The 25841-nt window shown below is 38.6% G+C and overlaps 1 protein-coding gene across 8 annotated transcripts in view; it reads right to left on the bottom strand.

Annotated features, from left to right (window-relative positions):
* Positions 1-941: 941 nt before the first annotated feature.
* Oxr1 (oxidation resistance 1) overlaps positions 942-25841 on the bottom strand; it is a 406656-nt gene continuing 381756 nt past the window's right edge. For 4 of the 8 annotated variants that reach the window (XM_029531089.1, XM_029531090.1, XM_029531093.1 and 1 more), the window contains 6 exons: positions 11440-11520; positions 9603-9728; positions 8641-8793; positions 6757-6852; positions 5232-5305; positions 942-1471 (listed from right to left, as the gene is read on the bottom strand). In XM_029531089.1, coding sequence (XP_029386949.1) covers positions 1336-1471; positions 5232-5305; positions 6757-6852; positions 8641-8793; positions 9603-9728; positions 11440-11520 — 666 coding nt within the window. In that variant the 3' untranslated portion in view covers positions 942-1335. Of the gene's footprint in view, positions 1472-5231; positions 5306-6756; positions 6853-8640; positions 8794-9602; positions 9729-11439; positions 11521-23528; positions 23941-25841 lie in introns of those variants that run through there. The other 4 variants (XM_029531092.1, XM_021216245.2, XM_021216246.2 and 1 more) reach the window with 3 other exon arrangements.

Below are 25841 nucleotides of genomic sequence, written 5' to 3'. Positions count from 1 at the left end.
GTTTATTCTACCTTTTCGTTTTTGAGGCCACTTGACAGTAAGCTTGCACATTCACCAAGTCTACTGAGTTACAGTATTGTCTACTATAGTCACTGCCCTTTTATAAGAGCAGATGCTAATGGTAACTAATAACATATACCACTTAGAAAAAAACACGTTTTTATTTCAAAACAATTTTTTTCCCTTTGAGAAGAAACAAAACAAAACAAAAATGTATTGGGGGAATTGGTATGCAACAAGGCTGAACAAGAGAACTGTAAAACAGTGTATCTGACACAATGTTGAAGAAATATGCACGTTTTAGTTTTGTACTTATGATAATGCCCTATTAAGCTACAAATATGTAAATAGTATTACTTGCTTAATATATTAAATCCAATAGAATCATTGAATTCCCATTCTCCTCTGTCAATTCTCCTCTATCTGAAAATTCAGTGATGAAAACATGCGCCCAAACCTGCAGACTTTGTGTGCTGTGGTCTATGCCAATCAGACTGCCCTCCAATTTCATTCTTAAAATGAAATTGAGAATGTTTACAAAATGAATAAAGAGAATGCTGTAGTGAATTAGAACTGGAAGAGGTCTATGAAGCATGTATTATTTTGGCATGTGTTTTCTTATTTAGAACTAAATGTAAGTAGGCCCAAATGTCACCTGTGCCAACGCTACCAGATACAAAAGTATCTAGGCTCCATTTCCTCAATGCCCCACGTACACTGCTCTATAAAAATAATTAATACGGATTAAAAACAAGTTGAACAGAGCACCATCCAGTTAGGACTGAGATGACGTGAACTGAAAAGGTGGTGGCCTCTATGATCCAAATGCTGCCCTGTGCTGACAAATCCCACCGCTGTTACACTACTGGATCCCATGACAAATCCCACCGCTGTTACACTACTGGATCCCATGACAAATCCCACCGCTGTTACANCACTACTGGATCCCATGACAAATCCCACCGCTGTTACACTACTGGATCCCATGACAAATCCCACCGCTGTTACACTACTGGATCCCATGACAAATTCCACTGCTGTTACACTACTGGATCCCATGACAAATCCCACCTGCTGTTATACTACTGGATCCCATGACAAATTCCACTGCTGTTACACTACTGGATCCCAGGCCATGGTGTAAACAAAAGAACTCTGGGACAGAAACAGGATTGGAAAAATAAACTCCCAAACTATAGTTGCAGTAAATGGCCAAACAGACTGACTTTAAAGCACGAGTGACATATTAATTGTATTGCTTCTTGAACATTCCAAACGATGCGTTTGTCCATTCAGGTTTGGGCCGATGTCCTGCTACAACCAAGAGTACTGTGTTTATTCAAAAGCCCAGATTTCAATGTCTTGGATAAAGAAATCTTCCTTCTTAGAAAGTGTATGATTCCCAAACGTTTTACAGGAATGGCTTCTTCCATGGTAGAGATCTCCATCAAGCCAAAGAGCAAATTCCCCTCTGAAATACATTAAAACAACAATTATCCATATTCATGCCTTAATTATAAAGTAACTAACTGGGTTTTTCAATGTTCACTAACTCCAGGTCATAAACTTCTCTAAACCTTCCCCTATTCCTTTTCCTTGTGGGATTGGCACAGATTTTTGTTTTTCTTTCCATTATAAAATTTATTACTCAAATTAAGAACAATAAAACTTACTTCATATTGGAATTACCTTTCGGCATTTGGTCTAAGTATTTCTTTACTATTACATTATTTTCCTTTTCTTAGGGCAGTGCTCTACCACTGACCCCAAGTCATTCTCTTTGTTGTATAGTTTTAGGGTTTTTAAATTTGGTTTTCTTACAGGTGTTAAAATTCATCTGTGGTAAAATGAGGGCTAATGATAAACATTGGACAACGAACCTGAGTTATCACAGATGCTTAGGAAGAAATAGTTTGCTGTTAAAAGCAGTACCAGGACAAGCAACAAGAGTGTCTGCTCAGATACTTCTTTAACAGTGAGAAAACAAGGCTGGCTTTTTTTTTTTTTTTTTTTCCTTTTTTTTTTGGTAGCAAGGCATGGAAAAGACTTTAAACAGATAAGAGACATGGTGCTGGGATCCTTCATCAAGCAGTAGGAGCAAGACAGAAGCCAGGTGTGATAGGGCTTAAAGGACCTCAGTGGAATAGACTTCAGGGTCATCTGGCTCTTAACTGCTGATGTTTCTCTTCAGCTTCCAGGTGAATGTTAAAGTGGGAAGGACTACAGTTATCTGTGGATATAAGGACAAACATTTAAAATGTAGTAGGGGATTATGCCAGGTTAGTAAAATAGTGATTATAGGGCTTTGTTTTCCAAGACCCCTGACTTGGCTAGCCCCGGAATGTTGGCTAGGTTTCCAGTCCCAGGTATGGTTTCCCTCTTGCTGAGTGAGTCTTGAGTCCAATTAGACAGATGTTGGTTTCTACATGACAGTATTGCGCCTCAGGCAATAATTGTAGGAGAGAGTGTGAAAAGAATGTCAGCGCCAGAAGAGCAGGGAGTTTTCAGTAGACTTCGTCTCCTAGGAATGTCAGGAACTACACTCTTTAGTCTCACTCACATGACTCCCTAAACATGAACTAAACCAAGGACATTAGCAATGCCAAAGTGGGGAAAACCCACCAGGCTTCAATCATACACAAAGAATTACAGGCAACTAAAGAATGTTGACTGGGAAGAGCAGCATACCAAATTGGTTATCCTGTACTACACAATCAGCCCTATACATATACATACAAGAAACAATATATAGATGGAGCATTTAGCATTTAGGAGTATGCACATATGTATATGCATACATGTCTACAGCATGTACAACAATTAATGAAGAGAGATCACAAATCTGAAAGACGGCTACAAGGGATATATTGGAAGGTTTGGGTAGAGGAAATGGAAGAGAAAAATGACACAATTCTAGTCGCAAAAATAAAGTATGTAAAGTAACAAAAATTACATAAACCAGGAAAAAATATCTCACTGGGGAAAATAGCCAATTTCTATGCTCCATTTATTAATATTAGTAATAATAATTTTAAAAACTTATTAGACACTTAATTGTAATCTATGTATTAAGATTTACCTTAAAACTAATCTCTAAGTCTCTTATAAATGACATTAATTCTTCAGTAAGCTTTGTTCCCACATATGAATTTTGCTCCCTGTAACTCAATACAACCTCAGTTTTCTGTGGCCCTCATTACGAGGTTCTAAAGTTTAAAAATCAGATTAAAACTGGTTGTTCTACTTGTTCCAGGGCTGGTGGTTCCACGGTTCTCACAGAGATCTATGTCCTTAAATATATTCATGAGTTAAAGCTAAAGCTTTCATCCTGGGTGAAATATATAGAAAATACATCGCTATACACGCAATATGTTAAAAACATGAAGACTTTCTGAAGATAAAGTGGATACAAAAGTAAAAAGAATGACGGTTAACTGCTCTGTCCAGTATTGCTACAAGCAAAGCCCACCCAGGTAGGATTATGATTATAAGAAATGCATAAGTGAAGCTATAGTTTTACTTACTGTGTGATAGACACTATACCAAAATTTTAAAGAAATTTTATCTTTTAATTTCTTTAAAAGTCTCCTCCCCAAGAAGAGTCATCTCTAGTTATAGCTAGCTGAAGGGTTTTGGGGGATTAGCGCAAGGCCTCAGGTAACATACGTTGCCTCCAAAGCCTGTATTAAGTCCATAACATGGTGATTCCAATTTTGAGGAAGGGTTATGATTTGAGTATATCCTCAAAGGTTTATGTATTAGTAGCTTGGTTCCCAGTGTAGCTATGCTGACGAATTGGAAACTTAAGATTTGACATGGTAGGAAGTGATTAAGTCACTAGGGATACCATGTGACTCAGAGATTACCACAGTTCTTATAGGAGCCTATGTACGCTAAATTCTTGTGGCTTCCCACCTTACAATGTGAGCTTGTCTGTATTTCCTTCTATGCTATGTAGTGATATAACAAAGGGGCCCTCACCAAAGGCAGACAGATGACACTACTCAATACTGAACTGTCCATTTTCAAATCTGTGAACTAAACAAACCTCTTTTCTATTTTTATAACAATAGAAAATAGACTGATAAAGGACCTTCTATATAAAATTCTTAAATATTAAGTTCTTAAAGTTTCTAAGTTTGAACATGTATGCTCTAAACACAGGAGACTTATCTTCCTAACAAACTTGTTAGTGGTTATTTATTTTTATGAAATCATGTTACAGAAAATCTCATTACTAAATGAGATTGAACATGTTATTTTTTAAGGTATCTATAATAGCTTGAAATTGTTAACACTTGATTGTAAGTTTTGGGAGAGTTAATAGAATATTGTGCATGATTACAATTTTGGGCACATCTACATAATTTGTGTAATTGGACTTTATAAACACTATAGTCTGAAAAGATCAGCCTACTTACAAACACATTTACAGAGAAAAATATTTGCCTGAATTACCTTGGATGCATAGTCTTGAAGGCTAAGACTCTGCAGCCTAAATTAGTGTAATATTTCTGTAATTTTGTACAAATAAATAACCGACTACTTTTACTAATTTGGGGATCATTTTAGCATCACATACATCTGATACCAAAGGAAAGGAAGAAATACCTAAGTATTAAGCTATGTAGAAATACTACATGAGAAGTGTACTCTATGAAGTAGCAGAGGAGGGAACCCTTTAAACACCACAACACTAAACAAAATTAGCATATCTGAATATGAAAAAAATGGTTTTATAGGGAGTTTAGACTGAGATGAAACTATTGAAGAAAAACAAAAACCATGAACATGGTATTATTAAACCTCATTACAGGAAGACAAACTTTTATAATTGTCTGAAATACAGATCCAAATAAAGCTCAGAGAAAAACTAAAAGAAAACTATTGGTTCTGCCCTATACAATGATGGAGATAGCAGGTTATCATGTGTACTTGGATATTCAAGGCATTAAATGATTTAGACTACTCAAATTTCAAATTTTAAAGAGCCAGCACACAGTAAGTCAAAAGATAGGTCTTGATTTGAATCGGCTAGCCAACATTTTAAAATGAAGAAAAAAGTACTTTGCCAACTATGTAAAATATTATATTTAACCATCCTAAAAACATACTTTGCTATAATATATAAGTTTAGAGTCTAATGCCAAAATTTCCAAAGATAACTTACTTTGTAAATAATCTAAACCTATTCTTGAAGAATCTCATAGTGAAATGTTCAAGAGACTTACCCTCCACCACCAAATGCTAATGAATCCATGTCTCCTTTGATAAAAAACATATTATCTCCTGTCCACTTAAAGACCTATATAAATAAAAACAAAGTATTGACTATATGTTGAAAACCATCCTCCCAAACACAACACCAAAGTTTTAGCAGAAAAGGTTTCAGTCCTTCAGATTTCAGTGACTCTGATTCACTTGGAAAGTACGTGGGCAACTCTAACGCCCCATCACTAGTTCTCAGATCCTAACTCTTATACATAGTTCTCTCTTCTGACATCAACTATTCTTCTAAGATCACACATAAATGTGTGTAAATTGCTACAAGGCCAAGATATTTTTGGTGGGTTCAAATTTCTTGTTCATTATTTTTAGATTAATATTGCTTACGATTTTCTAAATTAAAACCCTTGAGAAATCTGAAAGGAAAACTAGACTTAACAGTTTTAAATCTACTTTTTTTAATGTATGCATGAGTACAAGTAGGGGTACATGCCCATGAACGTGCATGCTGAGCCAGAGCCAGACATCAGATATTTTCTTCTATGGCTCTCAGCCTTTGTACACCGAGGCAGGGTCTCAGGTAAACCAGAACCTTACTAATTTAGTAAAACTGGCTGGCTACCAAGGCGTCACAACAGACTACCTGCCTCAGTCCTCTATCGTTGAGGCTATAGGCACAAGCAGCCAAGCCCAGCTTTTACAGGTGCTGGGGGTACAAACTCAGTTCCTCATGATTGGAGAGGACTTCAAACAATGAACTGTTTCCTATACCCCTATATTATATTCTTATACATTTAAATATCATTCTATAGAAAATTTACCTAATTAGATAGCCCTAGTGTTTTATCATATTTTTCACATGCATACATACATATCCACATATCTATTTTAGTAAGGTTTTACGTTTACTTCTTTTAATTCCATTAAGCCATGGAATTCAGAGGCAGTGGACTCTGGTAGCTCAGGCCCTTCTCCTTAATTCTCATGGGGTGCTTCTCTTGGTAGAACAGGTTAGCGCTTCAGCTAAACCCAGTCTCCTTTCTCTTGCCTTCTTTTTAAAAAATCATTTTCCTTTGCCCTTCTCAGGAAGCTATTTCAGCTCACAGAGTATTTAATGTGCTTGCTTGCTTTTAACAATGCCAAATTATCACTGTTCTTGTAGATTTGTATATATGTGGCCAAAGGGACATTGCCATGTCTCCTGAGAGCTAGAGAACATGTGTGTGTGTGGTTCCTATTCACTTTGTGTCGGCTATTATGGCAAGTTCCTAGAAGACTGACCACAACAAGTTTAATCTGCATTTGTGCTTAATGCTGAAACCTTTTTATGTTATATGTAGCTATCTGATAAGTGTGGTAATACAAGTTTCAATAAAGCTTTGATATTTCAGTTGCATATAATTAAATCTGTAGTGACTATCAATTTATCATTAATATGTTCTCTGAAGACAGAAGCACTAATTAATCTGCATGAGCTTTCACAACACCTCATTTTTTATATTCTTGTGATGTTGAAATAACTTTTCTTACCTCAAATTCTGGACAGAATGTGAAAACAAATGTTTCTCCAGTACCGTAAAAGCCATCACTTACTTTAAATGGCTCTGATGCTAATGCACCAAAAACCTAAGGATAAAAATGGGCAAGTTCAATGACACAACTCCTAACTTATTTCATTTGCATTACCCTCCATACATAGTTCAATACAATGTAAAAATGAATAGTAGTTCTCGTGACCTTTCCTTAGGGGAAAGGACAAGCTTCCGTGTTGTCACAGTTCTACTGAACACAGAGCACAGAAGCTTCTCAATGAGTGGAGAAAAGATTTCCCCTGGCTTCGAGGCTAGAAAGACACAGCGGTTATACTATCTAAATGTGTTAACAACATTTTAAGAGAAAGAAGTCAGAGTATATAGACACATCCTCTACTGGACCACAGCTTGAAGAAAAATGGAAGTCCTTCACTGGAGCTAAACATCCTTTCCTTCCTGCATCATTACACACAAAATACCCTCTGGCATACCTTGGCTTGAATAGCCTTGAGTATTGAAAGCATATACTCTATCCTAATAAAGAACAAGTGAGGGTGAGACTGGATAGTCCAGTGCTATGAGTCCTATCATGAAAGGACAGTGGAGCACTCATACACTTTTACAGTCACTATGTCTAACCTTCTACCATTACAGTAGCAATTTTAAAAACTTATATGCAAAAGTTTATTTTATTTAGAGGAATGTGCACAAAGTATAAATGTATAGTTAAATTACAATTATCATAAGTCCCAAAATAGGGAACTTCATCAGTCCTCAGAAAACTGTGTGTCTCTTCTCCTCAGCCCCACTTCCTGGAGGAGATGTGCTCTGACACCATCCTTAGCTCATTTTTCTCACTATGAATTTTCTATACATGGAATCACAAGTTAGGATCACTTTACTTTGTGATTTTTCGAACCAGTATTATGCTTCCAGCCTTTATCTATATACTATGCTATGTAGCAACAGTTTACTTACTTTCATTGACTCTAATACCTGCTCCTGAGTGTATCACCTCAGGCACGTTAACTCTAGTTGGGGATGTCTCTCTGGGGTTTAGACAGACAACCATCGGACAGCTAGTTAGGTACCTGGTGTGTAAGGGACACAGCAAGCCACGGGGATTGCCGCTGTTCTCTATGACATGATGCTTCTGTTCTGCCCTTTCATCACGGTCTGAGGTTTGTCGTATTTGTTAGAAGTTTCCTTTATTATTGCACAAATGACCTTGAACTTTTAAAAATTACCTATTAACTACTATGGGGAAGGAGTCATTTTCTTCAGTGGTATAGCCACTAGTAAGTGGCCCAAGCTCCAGGAACAACTCCTAACTTAGGCAACCCACCCTAAACAAACACTAATTAAATCCAAAACCCCATGTCCCTCACAAGACATGAAAGTAGGAGGGGAACTTTGGGGAAGAGAAAAGAGTTCAGTTTGGTAAGAATTATAGACGCTATTAGTGGCTGATTATGAACAGAATACATCATGTACATACATGACATCAAAGAATAAATGCAAAGATATTTTTAAATGTCTACTCATTCTTAGGAGGCTGCCAATTTCTCTCCCTTCCATAAGCCTCATTCTCATCTTCCTCATCGGCACAGTCACTGTTTCTGGGCTCGTGATAGACTTAGAAGGTGATGCTCACCTTTAAAACATTGGTAGGAGAAAATCGCCTCTAGCATAACTGTTTCTTTTCAACACAAAACTGTTACTTACTATACTTATATTTACCCTCTAGAGCACTCAGTCTTGTGTAATGAAACAAGAATTATCAATTCTGCACTAAAATACACTAAAGAAATACATTTTATCAAATAAGTAGCTCAAAGTTAAGGGTAAAGGAGAAAGGATCTAGACCATTAGATTTGCATACCTGTCCATCACTGTCTTTAATCACCATCAGCACCGGCGTGTCTAAACCTGTCATTGTTCGATAAAGGGTCTTCAAACTTGTACCATGCTTCCCAGTACCGTACACAAGAGTCCATGGGTAGCCAATGGTTCTCGGTGGAAGGTGCTTAGTAAGCTTAGAGAAACAAATGTAGTGTTTACTGGATTGCAAGCGTCAGCAGCTGCAATTTAATCACCCATATACAATGCAGGCTAAAAAAAGAAACCTCAGAAACTGGCTTCTACTGATTCTGTGATGCTGCAATAGGAGTTATACACTTCTCAGCAAGAAATATCATTGTCTACTAGAAAATGAGTAATGCGAACCAAACTTGCACTAGAGATAAGAAACACAGCTTGCTTGCCACTTGTACTGTAACAATTAACAAAAATATTGGATCAACTTTTAGCATGATTATTCAAATATCAGATTACCAGAGCTTGAAAATCTTTTATAGCTATGACACTGAATAAATAAATTACTTTACATCTCTACAAGAATGATTTCTTCACCTACCAAGAATATGAACAACAATAATCTCTAATTTCACGAGCTTTGATAACAAAGACATGGGATAACATAAAGAACATGTAACTTGGCACATAACAAACCAAAGATTGCCAGGCATGGCGAGGCACTATCGTCCTAGCACTAGGGGTAAGGCCAGGGAATCAGAAGCTTGTTATTCATCTTAGGAGCCACACTAAGACCCTGTTTTAAGAACCAGAGCAAAAGGCACCTGGGCTTGCTCCAGTGTCTCCAGTGTCTCCCCTAAGCTTTAGGCCAGTACTTTGGCACCTGCTGTGGGAGGCTCTGCTTTGCCCACTTACTCTTCATGAAGAGCAGCAGCAGCAGCAGCAGCTGGAGCCCTGCAGCTGGAGAGGATGAAGAGGCTGCTTCCCCCTCCTCGCAAACACTCAGATGCTGCAGCGGACATGGCATACCTTTTCAATCTGATCAGGCAGTAAGAGTTCACTGGGGTCGCTTAGGTTTGGCCGGAAAGATTCAGGCTCCAGGTCTGCTTTTGCTGGAGCAACCTGCTTTGAGCTGATGTCTTCCCTTGTAGTAATCTAAAGAAACAAACAGCAGAGTATGTTCATAGATGTTGGGATGAGCTCTGCACATTTCAGCCTTCTGAGTTAAATAAAACTGTATTATGCACAGGTGGCTAAAGAGTTCCCAGGGAAAAGGATGCTGCAATTAAGTCCAGACAGCATGCCCAGTGCACAAGAGGATAGAAAAAGTCCATTTCATCCACAGCACGAGAAAGAACTGGCAACATATGCAATATCTCCTATTTCTGGGTGACAGGAAACTTATACACACAGCTTAGCCATTAAGGACAAGAAGGGAGCCAGATAGCTGTTTAAGTAAGTGTTCTTTAAAATATGTGCTATTTTCACACAAAATAAAAAAATTGTCAAAATTATTAATAAAATTTCTTGTGTCAAAATTTTAAAGAGTGGTAGACTAAAAGAGATAACTTGCTTTGGGATGTATTTACTTGATTCATTGAAGCTACCATTTTATAAAACTGCCTTCTATTTTGAACTTACTAGGAAAGTTACTTTTCATGTCTGGGACCAAACAATAAATATGAAAATTAGTTTGTTCATAATTAAATATTAGATGAATTGGTTGTGTTTATTTGTAGAAATCAGCACACTGGTATTCATAAAGTGACAAAAATGGTAATTTAAAACCTTACTTTATAATTGAATGTTAGTGCTTACGTTTTCCATTCATTTTAGACTCTAAAACACAGTAACCCTAACAAATGAAAATTGTAATTATTGTTGATGAAACATTTCAATTGGAAACACCACAGAACCCCACTGGAGCAGATAACTAAAATGCAGCACAGCTCAGAGACAGTGCCACTCACGAGTGGAGCCCTGGCCCGTCAGCACAGCGTCTGCCAGGCCTGGACAGGATGTATTGTCAGCTAATGCATGTCTGAGAACTATATTGTCTGTGATGAGCAGCTAAATATGAGGACTTTCACATCACTGGATGACCTTTATTCCAGTGATGTGAAAGGGTAAAATGGAGCAAACCAGACATCCAAGGCAGCATTGGGAAAACTAAAGGAGAGCTATTTAGTCACCTAGGAAGCAAGAAAGCATAAAACAAGAAAACACAAACTGAAAAATGAGTTTTCAATTTTATTACGTTTCTTAAACAGCTCAGGTTCTTTCAGAGCATTTGAAGTAAAGTATCTAGCTCAGCTGTCTCCTCTAGACTTTCCCAAAGCACCGCTAACACCAACCAAGACTGCCTCAAGAACAGAACCAATTTGTCCCATTAAGATTTGATCCTTAGTTCCTGCCGCTCAAACAGCCTTGAAGAGAAACACTTAAGCCTTACTTCCCATAGGGGATTTTATAATTTTCCTACCGTCTGGTATCTTTCAGACTTTAGTTAATAAAGTTTCATTCACAGAACCAAATATTCTCCCAATGTCAAAATTAAATGAAAACTCATAGGTGATAGCGCTGAGAATTGTTCTCGAGGGGCTGAACTGTGGTGGAAACTTTTCTAGTGAAAAGAAGATAGTAAAGAGGCAAAAAGAAAAAAAAAAAGACATAACAAAGGAAAAAAAAAAACGTATTTCTACAGCTCTCCAAGAAAAACCATTCTTCAAGACAGGAATTTCCTGGTGGCTTATTTTAGTGCTTCAATCAAGACAAATCCTTCGAATGTGAGATTTGTCTTGAGAAAGAACACTAAAAACAAGGAGCATTTAATCTCCAAAGGAGTTTAAACTACAGAAGGGGGCACCTGGAGCCGTCTGCAGAGTGTGCGCAGTTCTTCAGTGTTTAGAGCATCGATCCTGCGGTGATACTCAGCCACCGACACTACCTGAATATGGAGACAGGAAGACAATAATTCCACTGACAGTTGAGGAGAGAATATGAATATAAAAAGAAGAGATAGAAGAGAAAGAGGAGGTGAAGGGAGAGATTTAAATGGGAGAAGAGAATGGTAACCAAGCTATCTTTTCCTCGTTTACACCGGAAATCATAGAAATTTACATAGAAACTACAGTTAAAATATATACGAGTGGTATACATCCAACTGGCAGAAAATATGTTTATTTTATGGGTGATTTAATATAGAATTTAAAGCAGTTTTTTCTTTTAAAGAGGAAAGTATAACATGCTTTACTGATATAGGTGACACTTGGTCAAAACTGTCCTCCAGTTTATAAAGAGTGGTAACCAAACATCATTGCTCTCAAACACAGCACACTAACAGCCGTGGTCCTAGAATTTCTTCTAGGCACATGTAATAAGCACACACAACTGTATCACAGCGGGAAAAGGGGGGGGGCAAGGAAAGAATAAAATTCATTTACGAAAAAACAAGAGTAAGGGAGAGAAAGGGAAAGGGAAGAGAGAAAGGGAGGGAGAGGGAGAGAGAGAGGAAGGGGGGAGATAGGAAAGCTTTCAGAGGGGTGTCTAATTTACAATTTCTTAAATCTGATACATAAATTTGGACACAGTAAAATGGATATACCATACAAAACAAAACACCCCCCCAAAACAAAACCCCAACAGCAAACCCACGTGCAGTAAAGGTATTTGAGGCAGCATTCGCCTGCTCCCCTGTGAGCTTTCACTTCTACCAGGCCTGAGCGCACAGCATGTGCACTTTGTGCTAGGACAGCAGAGCCCACCTCTGCTTGGACTATTTTATATGAGGAAGTGCAGTGTTCACTTACACTGTGTCCTCTGGTTTAATTATGTCAAACACAGTTGTAATAAGCTCCATGATCATTCTCAGCATAAGAGTAGTAAATTAATATACCTCCAGATTGTACTGTTAGAAAATTTTATTTCAAAAACTGCTGTGCAAGTAGCTGATGAGTTACATACACACTTGCACACACCTCAATAAATATTTGCTTAGAATTAGGACAGAATTTTCAATAATTTCTAAGATATACTTCAAAATTTTTTGTCACCTTGTACTAAATATTTATGTAAAGTAGCACTGTTAGAAGTGACAATTATAAAATCATTAACTAAAAAATATTATAAGTTGCACATTAATAATTGTTTAGCCAAGATTTAAATCTATATGCAAAACCAAACACAAACAAACAGTAATAATAAATAAATAAATAAATAAATAAATACAAACAGTATTCAGACTTCTTTTGTTTTTAGTAACTTGCCAAGGATTGTTTAAAAATAAATTTATGATTTGCTGTTGGTAAATGTTTGATTTTTTTTTTAAACCTAGTTTTTATACTACAAAATGTAAACATTTCTGGGGTGAAAGGTAACATGACAGGAGCTGACTTAAAGAGCAGCCCTGCCTGCTCATAAGCCTCTACTTCCCTGCCGTGTGTGTGTGTGTGTGTGTGTGTGTGTGTGTGTGTGTGTGTGTGTGCATGCAAGTGTGATCATGTGTGTGAACCTGTAGAAGGCAGATACTGATACTGTCTTTATCTCCCCTGACCTTGACATGGTATCTGTGTAAACCTGGAACCCATGGCTTCAGCTGCCTGGCTGCAAGGCTCTGGGATGCTGGCCTCCATCCCACTCCACCCCTCCCCCACTCGTGTCCTGTTGAAGGACCACATCGTCTCCCAGGTTTTTCTGAGCCTTCACTCCTCTCTCCTTTGGTCTGTAGTGGTTACACATGACAAAAACTTTACTGTATTACTGCAGGGAAGCACTTAATCTTCTAAAACTGCCTAGACTGCTCTTCTTGCTTGGTATTGAATTTGAAAGCCACATATTACAGGTAAAAACTATTACAGAAAACATACAAAAACCTTACAAGTTTCCCCAGGCCGATACAACAATTACAGAGCTTCCAGACCACAACATAATTACAACAACTTCCCACAATACAGTGAAGGTAGAGATAACCACAAACACGTGGTGATTCTCCTGAGCTGCAGCACTGGTGACTCACCTCAACTGGTCATGGTAGAGGTTGTGGCTACAAAATGCAGTTAAGCTAGCCCATGCATAGAGGGGTTAGCCTTCAGAAGTTGGCTGTGAAAGGCTCTTGTTTTCATTAACCACAATGAACTGGCTACCACTGAACACAGGAACAGGCCTATGAAAAGCTATGTACTGGTTGCTGAAGGCTGTGCACGACTTGGGAGTAGAGAAAGCTGGGCTTGTCCCCTGGGCACCTCCGCTGTTGTGTCATGCTGGAATTGATTGATAAGCAGCAGTTCTTACGCTCGGGTACAGGACTCTACTTACAGGTAACAGTGGTGGTCTACCCTCCAGCCCCTCAAGCTTCACCTCAGCGGGGTTTAATGAGAGCACAAAGCAAACAGGAGGTTTGAACAAAGCCAACGCCGCCGGCATGTTTACAGAGGGCCGAGGGATGACTGGCAGTGTCTAGTGAGCACTCTGTCGCTGTGCTCTCATTTATCATGTTTCCAGTTACCGAAGGATTCAATCAGAGCTTGAATGACTGAATCCTTACCTTTCTCTTTAGGTTTAAGATAAATATTTTATGTATTTTTGGATGACTATTTTAAAATTAAAATTTCAGTTTCAGAGGAACAACAATAAAGATCTGCCAACTAAAAAATACTGGTTTATTATTATTAATTTTTAGTTCCTGTCTGGCCTGGAACTAACTATATGGGCCAAGATGACCTCAAACTTACAGAGAGCTCTGCCTGCCTCTACTCCTAGAGCTCTGGGATTAAATCTGTGTGCCATCATCCCAGAAACAATAGAGTTTTTGATAAATATGAAAGAAAAAGATACAAAACATGAACAAACAGGCCCGACTTTACTTTTCCACACTTTAAGTTCCTAAGGGCTAAAGAGGATCCTAGGTGCTGTCTTAGGACATTCGATCGTCAGTCCCTTCAGCAAGAATGTTCCCATCCTGAGGCTGATCTCTGCGCTCCTTCCTCCCCACTGGTCTTGCGGCTACTTTAAGTGCTATTCCTCTGTGTATACATTAAACACACTTCCTGAGGGGAAGTAAGCTCATGCTCACAAAAGAGGTTAGTTTTATAAACATTTTAAAATCCTGTTTTAATAAACATCACTGAAAGTCATTAATATAATGAAGGATTGGCATTAAGAGTCTAAGTTTATAATGTGAATATCTAGTTTCTTTAATGTCAGAAGCCTATCTTTTCTCATTCTATGTTTTCTTACGTTAAAGTGTGTCAGTGTGTCTGTGTGTGCGTGTGTGTGTTTGAGTGTGTGTGTGTGCATGTGAACGCATGTGTTTATGGGATACAGCACATGTGTGCAATTCAGAGGACAACTTCAGATGTCATTTCTCACATTCTACCATATGAGTACCAGGGACTGAACTCAGATCAATAGTCTTAGCGGCAAGTGACATTTTTACCTGCTAGGCCAGCTTCCTGGCCCATTCATAATTTACATACACACACACACACACACACACACACACACATTGTTAGGTTTCATTGCACACAACAAGGGGCTGAGGTGCATATTTTACACATCAAAGCAGACCTGGCTTCATATTCTCCCAGCATCCCTCAGTCCCTACCTGGCATACCCTGCTTCCAACCCTGAACTTTCTAGCCCAGAGGCTCTTCTCTATATAATCCAGACATTCTGAGCTCAGCCTCCCCCTTCTCTTCTCTCTCTGCATGCATGCTCTTTCACCACCCCTCCCATAGAGACTTCCCTGGTCCCCATCCTGGGGCTGGTGAACTTGCCCACCGGAGAGCAGCTTCCCAATAAACCTGCCTTTAATATATTCCAATCTGGTTTGAATAGGCTCATTTCACAGGCAAAACAATAACCTATCACATATATATTAGTATTCCTTCCTTCCCAAGCTTTATAAATTCATTGGTTTATTAATTTATTTTAATTCTTATTTCATTCATTTATTTTTTTAAAAAGTCTAATGTAGCTCAGGCAAGGCTCAAACTCAATATGTAGCTGAAGATGACGAGGATCCTTCAACTCTTGCCTTTATTTTCAAGTGTGGGCATTACAGTACATCACGTCTTCATGCTACTTTAAATGCTAATATATACTCATGCTATGGGAAACGAAGACACAGAAAGTCATCATAAATAAAGCCTGTAAGTTAACAAAAGAAAAAAAAATGAAACTGAGTATAAATGTGAAATTCTTTATAAAAAAAGGATAAAAGTGAGATAAAAGTTACTCTTTGTTCTTGGTAACTCATGAAATATGCACAGAAGTTACTAGATTATTCAGAAGACTAAACTAAAAGAAATGAGACTTCCCATTCTATATTCCATATTACACTACTGACAGTTAAAATGTACTAGTAAGGCAAAAAAAGAACTTCCATTAAAAAGCACACTCACTCTGGCTAATGTCATGCCTTCAGAAATAAAATGGTTTGGATGCAACTCTAGGTCAATGGGAAAATATGCTGACTTATCTACAGAATAGAATTAAAAGGCACAGTGTATTCTCTCTGGTCTCTGAAGAGCCCTCAGAGGCAGAAGGTTTTTGTAAGCATTATTTCAATACTTATCAATGTAGATACAGAATAAGATTTATACAGCCCTATTTTAGACGACAGATAGCAATACCACTAACGATGAGGGAGAAGAGGAAATAAAATTCAGAGCTGCTCTCATCCCATGAAGAGAACATGCTCACCCACCTGAGAGCCTGCTGGACAGGCAGTGCTAAAGGGACCCCTACCGACTTACTGCTAGACTTACACATCAGAACCGCTTTAAACTTCCTCCAGGGCTGCTTCTAGTCATGCAGTGACTGACACTGAGAAGCAGAGCCAGTCACAGTACAAAGACTCGGTTCTAAATAGAATGTCTTTATATCACACCTCTCCCCTAAATGACAAAGCAATCCTCAGGAAAGGGGAGCCAGAAAGATGGCAAGAGTCAGAGGTGATGAACAGCTTCAAGGAAACCACGTCCTTTGGATCTAACAGGATAGATGACCATATGAGCTCACAGTGATTGCTACAGTGTACCCAAGGCCTGCCCATGTTCAAGCTAGGGAAAATTCAGGGATGTGGGCAGGGTAAAGTTGGGTAGACACACAGTCTCGCCCTTAGCTGCCGGAAGAGGGAGAGTCAGCTTTTTTCGATGACATAAGCCTTGCTGGGTGTACTACACAGGGCAGGCCCCATTCTGAAGAGTAATTAGAAAATACATACTGGACTTGACAGGGAAAAGAGAAACAAATTAAAAACAAAACAAAAAAGAAAACTCAAAGTTGGGTGGATTGAGAGGCAAGGGTGAGTATGGGAAGAGCTCACAGAAATAAGATCAAAATACATTATGAAAATCTCCATTTTAATAAAAAATATTATTAAAGACAAACAAAACCTAGTGTCTTCTTGGCTTAGTGGTTCTTTTGAAATATTGTGGCATTCCTGCCCGAGAGTGCTCCCAAACAAACCAAATCCTCTGGCTGAGAATGAATGAGATCTGTAATTGTATCACTTTTTACTACTACTTCCTGAATAAAATAAAATGTAGGAAAAATGCATTATCTACCATGCGTACTTACTTTGCTAACCAAAAATACAAAGATGAAAACATAAACTTGTTATAGCTAACAAAGATGAGAGAGCCGTATTTATGAAATCATGGAACTTGTTTTTTCTTTTTCTTTTTACTATAATTCATCAACTAAAACCATCTTTATTACAAAAAAAAAAAAAAAAAAAGTGCCCTGCTCCACTTTGTCTAATAAAAAATTGTTGCTTTCCTCTTAGCTCCAAACTTTGTCTCTGCAACTCCTTCCATGGGTATTTTATTTCCTATTTTAGGGAGGAATGAAGTATCCACAAGTTGGTCTTCCTTCTTCTTGATTTTCTTGTATTTTGGAAATTAAGGCTTGGATATTCTAGATTTCTGGGCTAATATCCCAGTGAGTGCATATCAAGTGACTTCTTTTGTGATTGTGTTACCTCACTCAGGATGATATCCTCCAGATACATCCATTTGCCTAAGAATTTGATAAATTCATTGTTTTTAATAGCTGAGTAGTACTCCATTGTGTAAATGTACCACATTTTTTGTATCCATTCCTCTGTTGAGGGACATCACGAAAGGATGGACCATCTAGAGACTGACCCACCTGGGGGTCCATCCCATAATCAGCCACCAAATGCAGACACTATTGCATATGCCAGCAAGAATTTGCTGAAAGGACCCTGATATAGCTGTCTCTTGTGAGGCTATGCCAGTGCCTGGCAAACACAGAAGTGGATGCTCACAGTCAGCTATCAGATGGAACACAGGGCCCCCCAATGGAGGGGCTAGAGAAATTACCCAAGGAGCTGAAGGGGTCTGCAACCCTATAGGTGGAACAACAATATGAACTAACCAGTACCCCCTGAGCTCGTGTCTCTAGCTGCATGTGTAGCAGAAGATAATCTAGTCGGCCATCATTGGGAAGAGAGGCCCCTTGGTCTTGCAAACTTTATATGCCCCAGTACAGGGAGACACCAGGGCCAAGAAGTGGGAGTGGATGGGTAGGGGAGCAGGGCAGGGCAGGGTATAGGGAACTTTCGGGATAGCATCTGAAATGTAAATGAAGAAAATACCTAATAAAATAATTTAAAAAAGAAAAAAAAAGAAAAAAACTGTTGCTTTCACAATAATACTTCATAGAATTATAGTACAAGAATTAAAAGCAAACTGGAAATCACAAAGTTGATAATTAGAAAACAGAATTGATAGAACAAAAAAATAAATAAGAATAAAAACAAATTAAGTATGTCAGTAAAATTGTTTCAGGGTAGGCTATGAGTTAAGGAATTGGGAGGAATGGCTTTTCCAAGAGGCAACTTGAGCCTTTCAAATGCTAACACTGCAGCTGGCAATCCTCAGACTATTTGTAATATTAGTTAAAAATAAACCAAAAGAGCAGCTTGTGGCCCTGGAGTGGCCACAAAGAAAGTTAAGGGATAAACTGATGAGAACATTTAGTTAGAATTATCTGTGTTCCTGGTCCAAAGACAGCAAAAGGCAAAACACAAATTTGCAGTATTAAGTAGCTATATCCTATGGCAAGCACATAGCCACACAGAACAGGCTAGAACTGGCTGTACAGTTAAAGCAAGAGTAAGACAATGCCATTAAGTATTTCTTCCTCAGTTGGCCTCGGGAGGTAGAGGAATTTTCCTGTCCAAGGCTCACCTCACCCTGGAGAGAATTCGATTTTCATGCCCTATCAATTAAGAGCCTGAAGGGATGAGCCTCAATAAAACTAGTTCTTCATTCTTTCCCGCACTGCTCGTCTTGCCTCTTCTTGGCAGGACTAGTTCCCTTTCCTTAAATGCTGGTTTCATTCAAAGCTCCTTTAACCTTTCTTCTAGTCCATGTTTGGTTCTTAAGAGTATCTAGACAGGAATCCCTAACCCCAGGCCACTTAACATAAGGATTTCCTTAACCTTAGGCCACCTTGCCCACAGGCCTGAGGTGGCTTTCCAGTGCTATAGCCTAGGTTGGTGGTCACTGCCAACCTTTCTCTCTCCTCCTCACCGCTGCTGGCAAGTCCACACTTAAATTTTACTTCCTAACCCCAAGGCCAGCCTGGTCTACAGGGTGAGTTCCAGGACAGTCAGGGCATCATCATAACAGAGACTTTGTCTCAAAAACAAACAAACAAATATGATCAAACAAACAAGCAAATAACCCAAGCCAGAAAATAATTACACATGACCTCCTTATCAGACTTACAAACAACTCAGATTCTTCTAAGAAAGCAGAAATACTCAAAGCCTTTTAATTATAGGATATTTATGCTATAACAGCTTTTAGGAATGATAAATATTAAAAGTCAGTCTTATAAAAGGGAAAATCCTATTTATATACCCCATCAAGAGAAAAGAACATCCATTCACAGAATCTGTTGTCCCTTAGTGCTTGTGTGCTCACAGCAAGAAGACAGTTCTCAAAGAATATAAACATGTCACTCGTCACCCAAGGTTCTCCAGATTCATTTGTTCTTTGGCAATGAACGTGAATTTACAGGAGTTAATAGGGCTTTGTGAAACTTAGATTCTTAACACTTACAGAAATAAAAAGGTTAATATTAAAGAATTCTTTTTCAAAGGTTTTACTGCATTTATGTATAATGTGCACACATGGAATTTTAGTGTGTGGGTATGTGTGGAATGCACTGTGTCAGTTCTTGGTGGGGACTTTTCTAATGCTTTCAATTAATCAGGAATCTGCGTGCCCAAATGCTAAAGGTTCTTGTCCCCTATTGGTTTTTGATCAACCAATAAATGGCCAATGGCTGTGTGGAGAGAGCGGGATGGAACTTTTACACTGTGTGGCTAGGAACTGAGAGAAGGAGAGAGCCACCACGATTCTGAGGGCGATGGATCAGATTTAGAGCTGCAGAGGAAAATCATCCTAAATGTAGGTGAGAAGGAATGCAGCCTCGGAAGGGCTGCCCAGAAGCATCTTGGGCAGCAAAGACTAGGGAGTTGCCCAGGAGGAGCCAGGGCAACAGGGATAAAATAAAAAATTAGAGGGTGTTAAGCCAGGATTACAGGAGGGAAATGTGTGCTAGCCGCAGGGAGGATTACAACTGCCCAGCCTTTGAGCTAGCAAAGGCATTTTAAAATTAACTGGTGCGTGTGTGTGTGTGTGTGTGTGTGTGTGTGTGTGTGTGTGTGTGTCTTTCATTCGAGAATCCAGATAGCTCCTGGGCAGGTTCTGGGAGCCAAAGCAGTGTAGCTAAACTCACCGCTCGCCTTCAGCTGAGTCCTGGGACAAAGCTCAGACTGTCAGGGCTGGTGGCCAGTGCCTTAACCTACTAAGCCACATTGCTGGCCCTTACTCAGGTCTTTTATTAAATATCCAATGGCTTTAAATTACTGATCTTTACAACTAATAAAGTTTATTCAACCACTATTATTTCTAACTAACATTTTCAAAGCATCTACTTATGCCATTATCATTTTTAAAACTTGGTAGTTGTGCAGTCAAGGTGGTTTACTCTATGGGCTAATGTCAAAACTCCAGAGGGGTCTGGGTGATACTGTTTTTAGACAAGGTATGCACACTATATCTGATACTCAAAGGAAGAAATTCCAAGATAATTGTATATCCCATTCACATAGCCTAGGCTGTCAAGAAGACAAACACTGAGAAAAACAACATGCTCAATTCAGGGCCACAACAACAACAACAAACACCCACTTTCCCCTCTTTCTACTCTAAGGACTGTGAGGGTAGAGACTTTACAGACATGGATGAGAGCCAGGACACACAGAGTGAAGGCCTCACTCTGAATTTAGTCACTGTAGGAAGATGTCCCCGATTCATGTATAAGAGAAAGCTGATAGTATAATAGGGTTGTAAAACTTTAAAAAGACAACTTCTGCCATGTGTGTGTACAACACCACTTAACATACAGAGTCCTGCAGCCCTTATCTCCATCACTCTTCCAGCCACCTCAGACTGCAATGACCAACGTGCACATTTCAATACTGCTTCTTGGAAGTCGCAGTGTGAGCTGACTCTTGGACATGTCAGTAAGGCACCAATAGCTTTCCCTATGGCTGCTCACCTAAAATAAAAAGCAAGCAAGCAAACAAACAAAAAAGGAAACCTGCCTTTTCTATATGAAGGCAACCTAACATAATAAAACTGGTGAAAAACTCAATTATTAATAATGATAATAAAATAATGTTGGTATATAATGACTTTACTGCTACTGCTGAATTAGACTAAGCCTAAGTTTTTATCAAATGCTTTCAAGTAAATTACAACTTACTGACAGACACCAACAGGTAAGAATTGGCACATGTGTCTATTAAAGACATAAATATCTCCAAGCAAATGACTGGAGATTTCAAGTTGAAGATGTCACCTTGAATTTTCAAAACAGCATTAAAGCTAAAAATATCAAAGAAAAACACCAAACTAAACCCCCAAAATCTAAGCATATTTGATTAACAGGATTCTCATGGAAAGTAAGTTGCACATTTGACTTGAGGCATCTTCTAAGTATTATTATTAGTGATTTTTAAAAGCGCTTATTTATTTTGTGGGACTACTTTCAGTAGGTAGTCCTCTCCTAGTACATGGGTCCTGGTGATTGAAGTCAGATTTGGCAGCAAATATTTTTACTTTTTGATTCCTGTTGCTACCCATGTTAACACCTTGGAGTAAAATGATCTCATTCATAAAATGAAAATATCTTGTATTAACATATGTGGTAACTGTAAGATCAAATTTGATACCACATATACCAGCATTTAGAACAGTGTTGGTGCTAAGAGAAATATATACAGCCACATTCTCACCAGCTAGTGAAGACAGTTTGAAGTCTGTAACTATTGATCAGTTGTGTAAACGCCAGAAAGCATGCTAAAGAGCATGGCACACAGACAGCAGACATCGCTTTCCCGTGTTCTGAAAGACTGCTTATTCTCTCAGAGGAAACACGATTTGCTTTCAGTTTCAACACACAAGAGCCTTGGTAAGGACTCTAGGCCACCCATCCGTTACAAACCCAGTTTGCTCCAGCCCTTCCCTGTCCTACACTCCCAGAAGGGCCCCTCTCAAGTAGGAAAACTGGGAATTAAGCTTGATACACATGAGGACACAAGGCACTAACTAGAAAGCCTTTATGAGACAAATTGGTGACGTGAAACCCAGCTGGCTTCAAGCGGAATACTGTCACCAAATTTCACTTAGTCCAGAGAACTGTATGCCTGCCTCCTTACCTCACAGCAGCAAATTCAAAGTTATGAGGAAATGAAACATTGTATGCTTGTCTACACCACCTACATTGGTAATGTTAGTGACCAGTAAGAAACTAACTGTCTAGGGAGTCTTAGTGAGTATGTGACAGGACCCAGGAAGCAGCCAAGTGTGCCATGTGCAGAACTGTGCTCACCTATGAAGTTCAAACATCTAAGATTTGCCTAAAGTTGCAATTAAAAATTTTTAAAAATCACTAAGTATTTATTTAAATTGTAAATAAGGAATATGGAATACCTGTGTTGCTCTTGGTTAAAACCTGAAAAGGCCAAGTTAAGTAGTTAATTTGATAAAACTGATCACAAATTTAAAAATTATTATTTTCAGATGCATAAAGCCCATCAGCACTGATGTGACAGAAAATTAAAAACCCAAAATTATAGTTAAATAACATCAAGTAGAGGGACTTTGTTATTTTTGACACATTTAACATTTAGGAGAGTACAGTGACTTCGAGACATTTTCTAACACGATGGAGAGGAGAGTATCTTTGCTTAACTCATCCTTAATTATCACAAAACACATAGCATTCCCAAGGAAAAACAGTCCCAAATTACCACAGGAAGAGCAATGGACAATACAGTTTACAGAACACTGTGTATAATTATAGTGAAAACCAGGCAAGTTCCTTAAACTACAATTTCACTTCTTCTGTATAACTACACGTAAAGGTCTGTGTTGAATAGCACTGATCAGAAACTTTCTGAATGGCTTTAAAAGCCATCTTAGACTACACAATAACAGCATTTCCTCAGAGTGCCTAAAGAAATGTCTAACAGAATCTAGCTTGTGATCTATTACATCAAATTTAGTTTTCACTCTCTTCTCTTCTAAACAAGGAAGGAATTCTGAATCCTTCCCTACGAGATTATATTTAGATGAAAACATTAAGGCAGTAATAAAGATATGCTATTTTTTTTCTTTTGGAGTGAATAAAAAACCACCATGTTTTCACAAAGCAAAATTCTATGGCATACTCATCCCCCCTCTGAAATATACTTGGAATTCGTAAATATATGCTGAACTTTTCTGCAATTGTATAAGTTTTCACTCTATAAGTATTCTGTTTATACATTCAAATATGATACTTGTGCATAATGGCACTAATACAAGATTGGTAGATACAGAACTGCATGAATGGATCAAGATTTACCAGAGTGTACTTATGATTAACTGGCTGATGTCTTCTCCCTTTTTTCCCATACCAGAGACGGGACATCTCCTTCCCAGGTCACACTAAGCGTCAGCAAATCACGGGAGAACTGTTTTCAAAAACATTCTTCCTCTGTCAGAGGCAAATCTGCAGCACCAGAGCCCTGCTACAGTGACAAAACAGTTTGCTAGCAACAAAGATTTGATTGACGTGACAAAGAGCTAATCACTAAGTAGTATCCATTGAACAGATCGTCCTGACTGGAGACTGTAAAGCTGGGGAGGGAAGAGTGTGTTTCCCATGCTCAAGTTAGGTTGCACTGCACCCAAATGTACAAAGAAAGAGCTCAAAAGTTTAAAGACGCAGAGCACATATTTCCACAGCACTAACAGACAGTAAGAGTGCCACAGTTACAAGGCATGCACTGTGCACACTTTCCAGAAAGTCTCCCAGATCCCATGTGACTGCAGAGAACACTTTCCTGTTTGCTCATACAGTCCCAGAGTTCTGCTCTATTTCTTTTTTGTTAAGACATTTATTCTTTATAGCTTCAACCTTTTATGAGAATACTCATAGATAACAAAAAGACCATTTAAGAATGTTTTCTAGTTTATTATTTATTGAGTGATACTTATATTTACTGTGTCTACATATGCTGTACTTCATTAATTAGTAGTATAAGGAATACAACCAGAAGCTTATTTTTAAAAAATTAAGTGAAAACTATAATTACTTTAATTTAGATGTAAACTAAAATTATCTGGAGCTCAGTTTATCTATGCTATAATGGTAATGTCCAAATATTTCTTTCATTTTAAGGCAAACAGATTCTATTGTTAACCTGCTATCTACAGCACACATGGCCATTTCTTCACACACACACACACACACACACACACACACACACACACACACACACACACACACAACTTTTCAAGCACATACGGCACAGTAAGACCACAGAACTCAGCACTCTCTGCAGTTTCCATTCTCCTCCACACCTGCAGCGCCACTCCCCATTCCTCTCGACCACATTCCTTAAACATACAGTACACTGTGGTCATAGTCCATCCTCTTGCCACTTTCACCACGAGCTCCGCATAGCACAACCATTAATGATGAAAAAACAAAAAACCCCGGGGGAACATTTTAAAAACCTTTCTGAAACACAAAAACAGGTGCTTCAAAATGAAGTGTGATGCCGGGCATGGTGGCGCACACCTTTAATCCCAGCACTTGGGAGGCAGAGGCAGGAGGATTTCTGAGTTCGAGGCCAGCCTGGTCTACAAAGAGAAACCCTGTCTCGAAAAACCAAAAAAAAAAAAAAAAAAAATGAAGTGTGATATGAAAAATGACAAAGGACAGGCACAGCACAGCCTACTGTATGCTGCCTACTGACTAGCCATACCTGAGAAATGTCATCTACCTGTGTTGACTTTAGACAGAAACACACCCTTCACTTTTACATCCTTGCAACTGAATGAGCATTTAATGACCAGGCTGCGAAGAGACCAGGAACATTTTTGCTTGTGTTTTTAATATACTGACTTGATTTTAATTTGTGATTAGGTAGTCCTTTAATAACAAACATGAGATGTATTTAGGAAAATAACCATAGGTCATTTGTTACCCAGCTGTTCAGCAGAGAGCATGTTAACTAAGCCACTGCAGGCCTTTGGCACGGTGCTTACTGCAAGGGTCAGCAGCATTACACTGGTGTTCTTTGGAAACATGCAGTGAATGACCATAGCAATAACTCTACTAATGACAGCTGTGCAAACAGAACTGAATCCACACAATAGGATATAATTGAGCTTAATGGTGTAGAAGACTGAGATTAAATATTTACATTGATATAATCAAACCGGAGAACACTGGAAGTTCTAAACAAAATCATCATGTAAGTAATTTGAAAATTAAGCCATAAGTGACATGAAAATGTTAATATTTCTTTGGGGATTTATTTCCAAAGCCGGCAACATATTACACTTCTACTGAAATGGATGACCTGAGCTTTGAGTGATTGAGAAATTCTGAGTGACATCTAATACTGAAAAAAGACTCAGGTCTAAGAAACTAGTCATTAAATGGAGCCACCAATTTATCAATGCTTTGCCAAAGGATGGAGATAGAGAATACATCAGAGCCTTTTCTTTTAATAACAATCATTTCCAAAACAGACCTCTAGCTGGGAAGATGGCATTGCTGACAAAGGGCCTTGCAGCCAACCTGATTCCTGAGACCTATGTGGTAGGAGGAGAAAATGAACATCTACAATTTTTCCTATGACTTCAACACGAGTGCATGGTCCTT

Source organism: Mus pahari, chromosome 17 (genome assembly GCF_900095145.1).
Source record: "Mus pahari chromosome 17, PAHARI_EIJ_v1.1, whole genome shotgun sequence".
In the NCBI taxonomy this organism is placed as follows: domain Eukaryota; kingdom Metazoa; phylum Chordata; class Mammalia; order Rodentia; family Muridae; genus Mus; species Mus pahari.
This window is presented reverse-complemented; position numbering and strand designations above follow the sequence as displayed.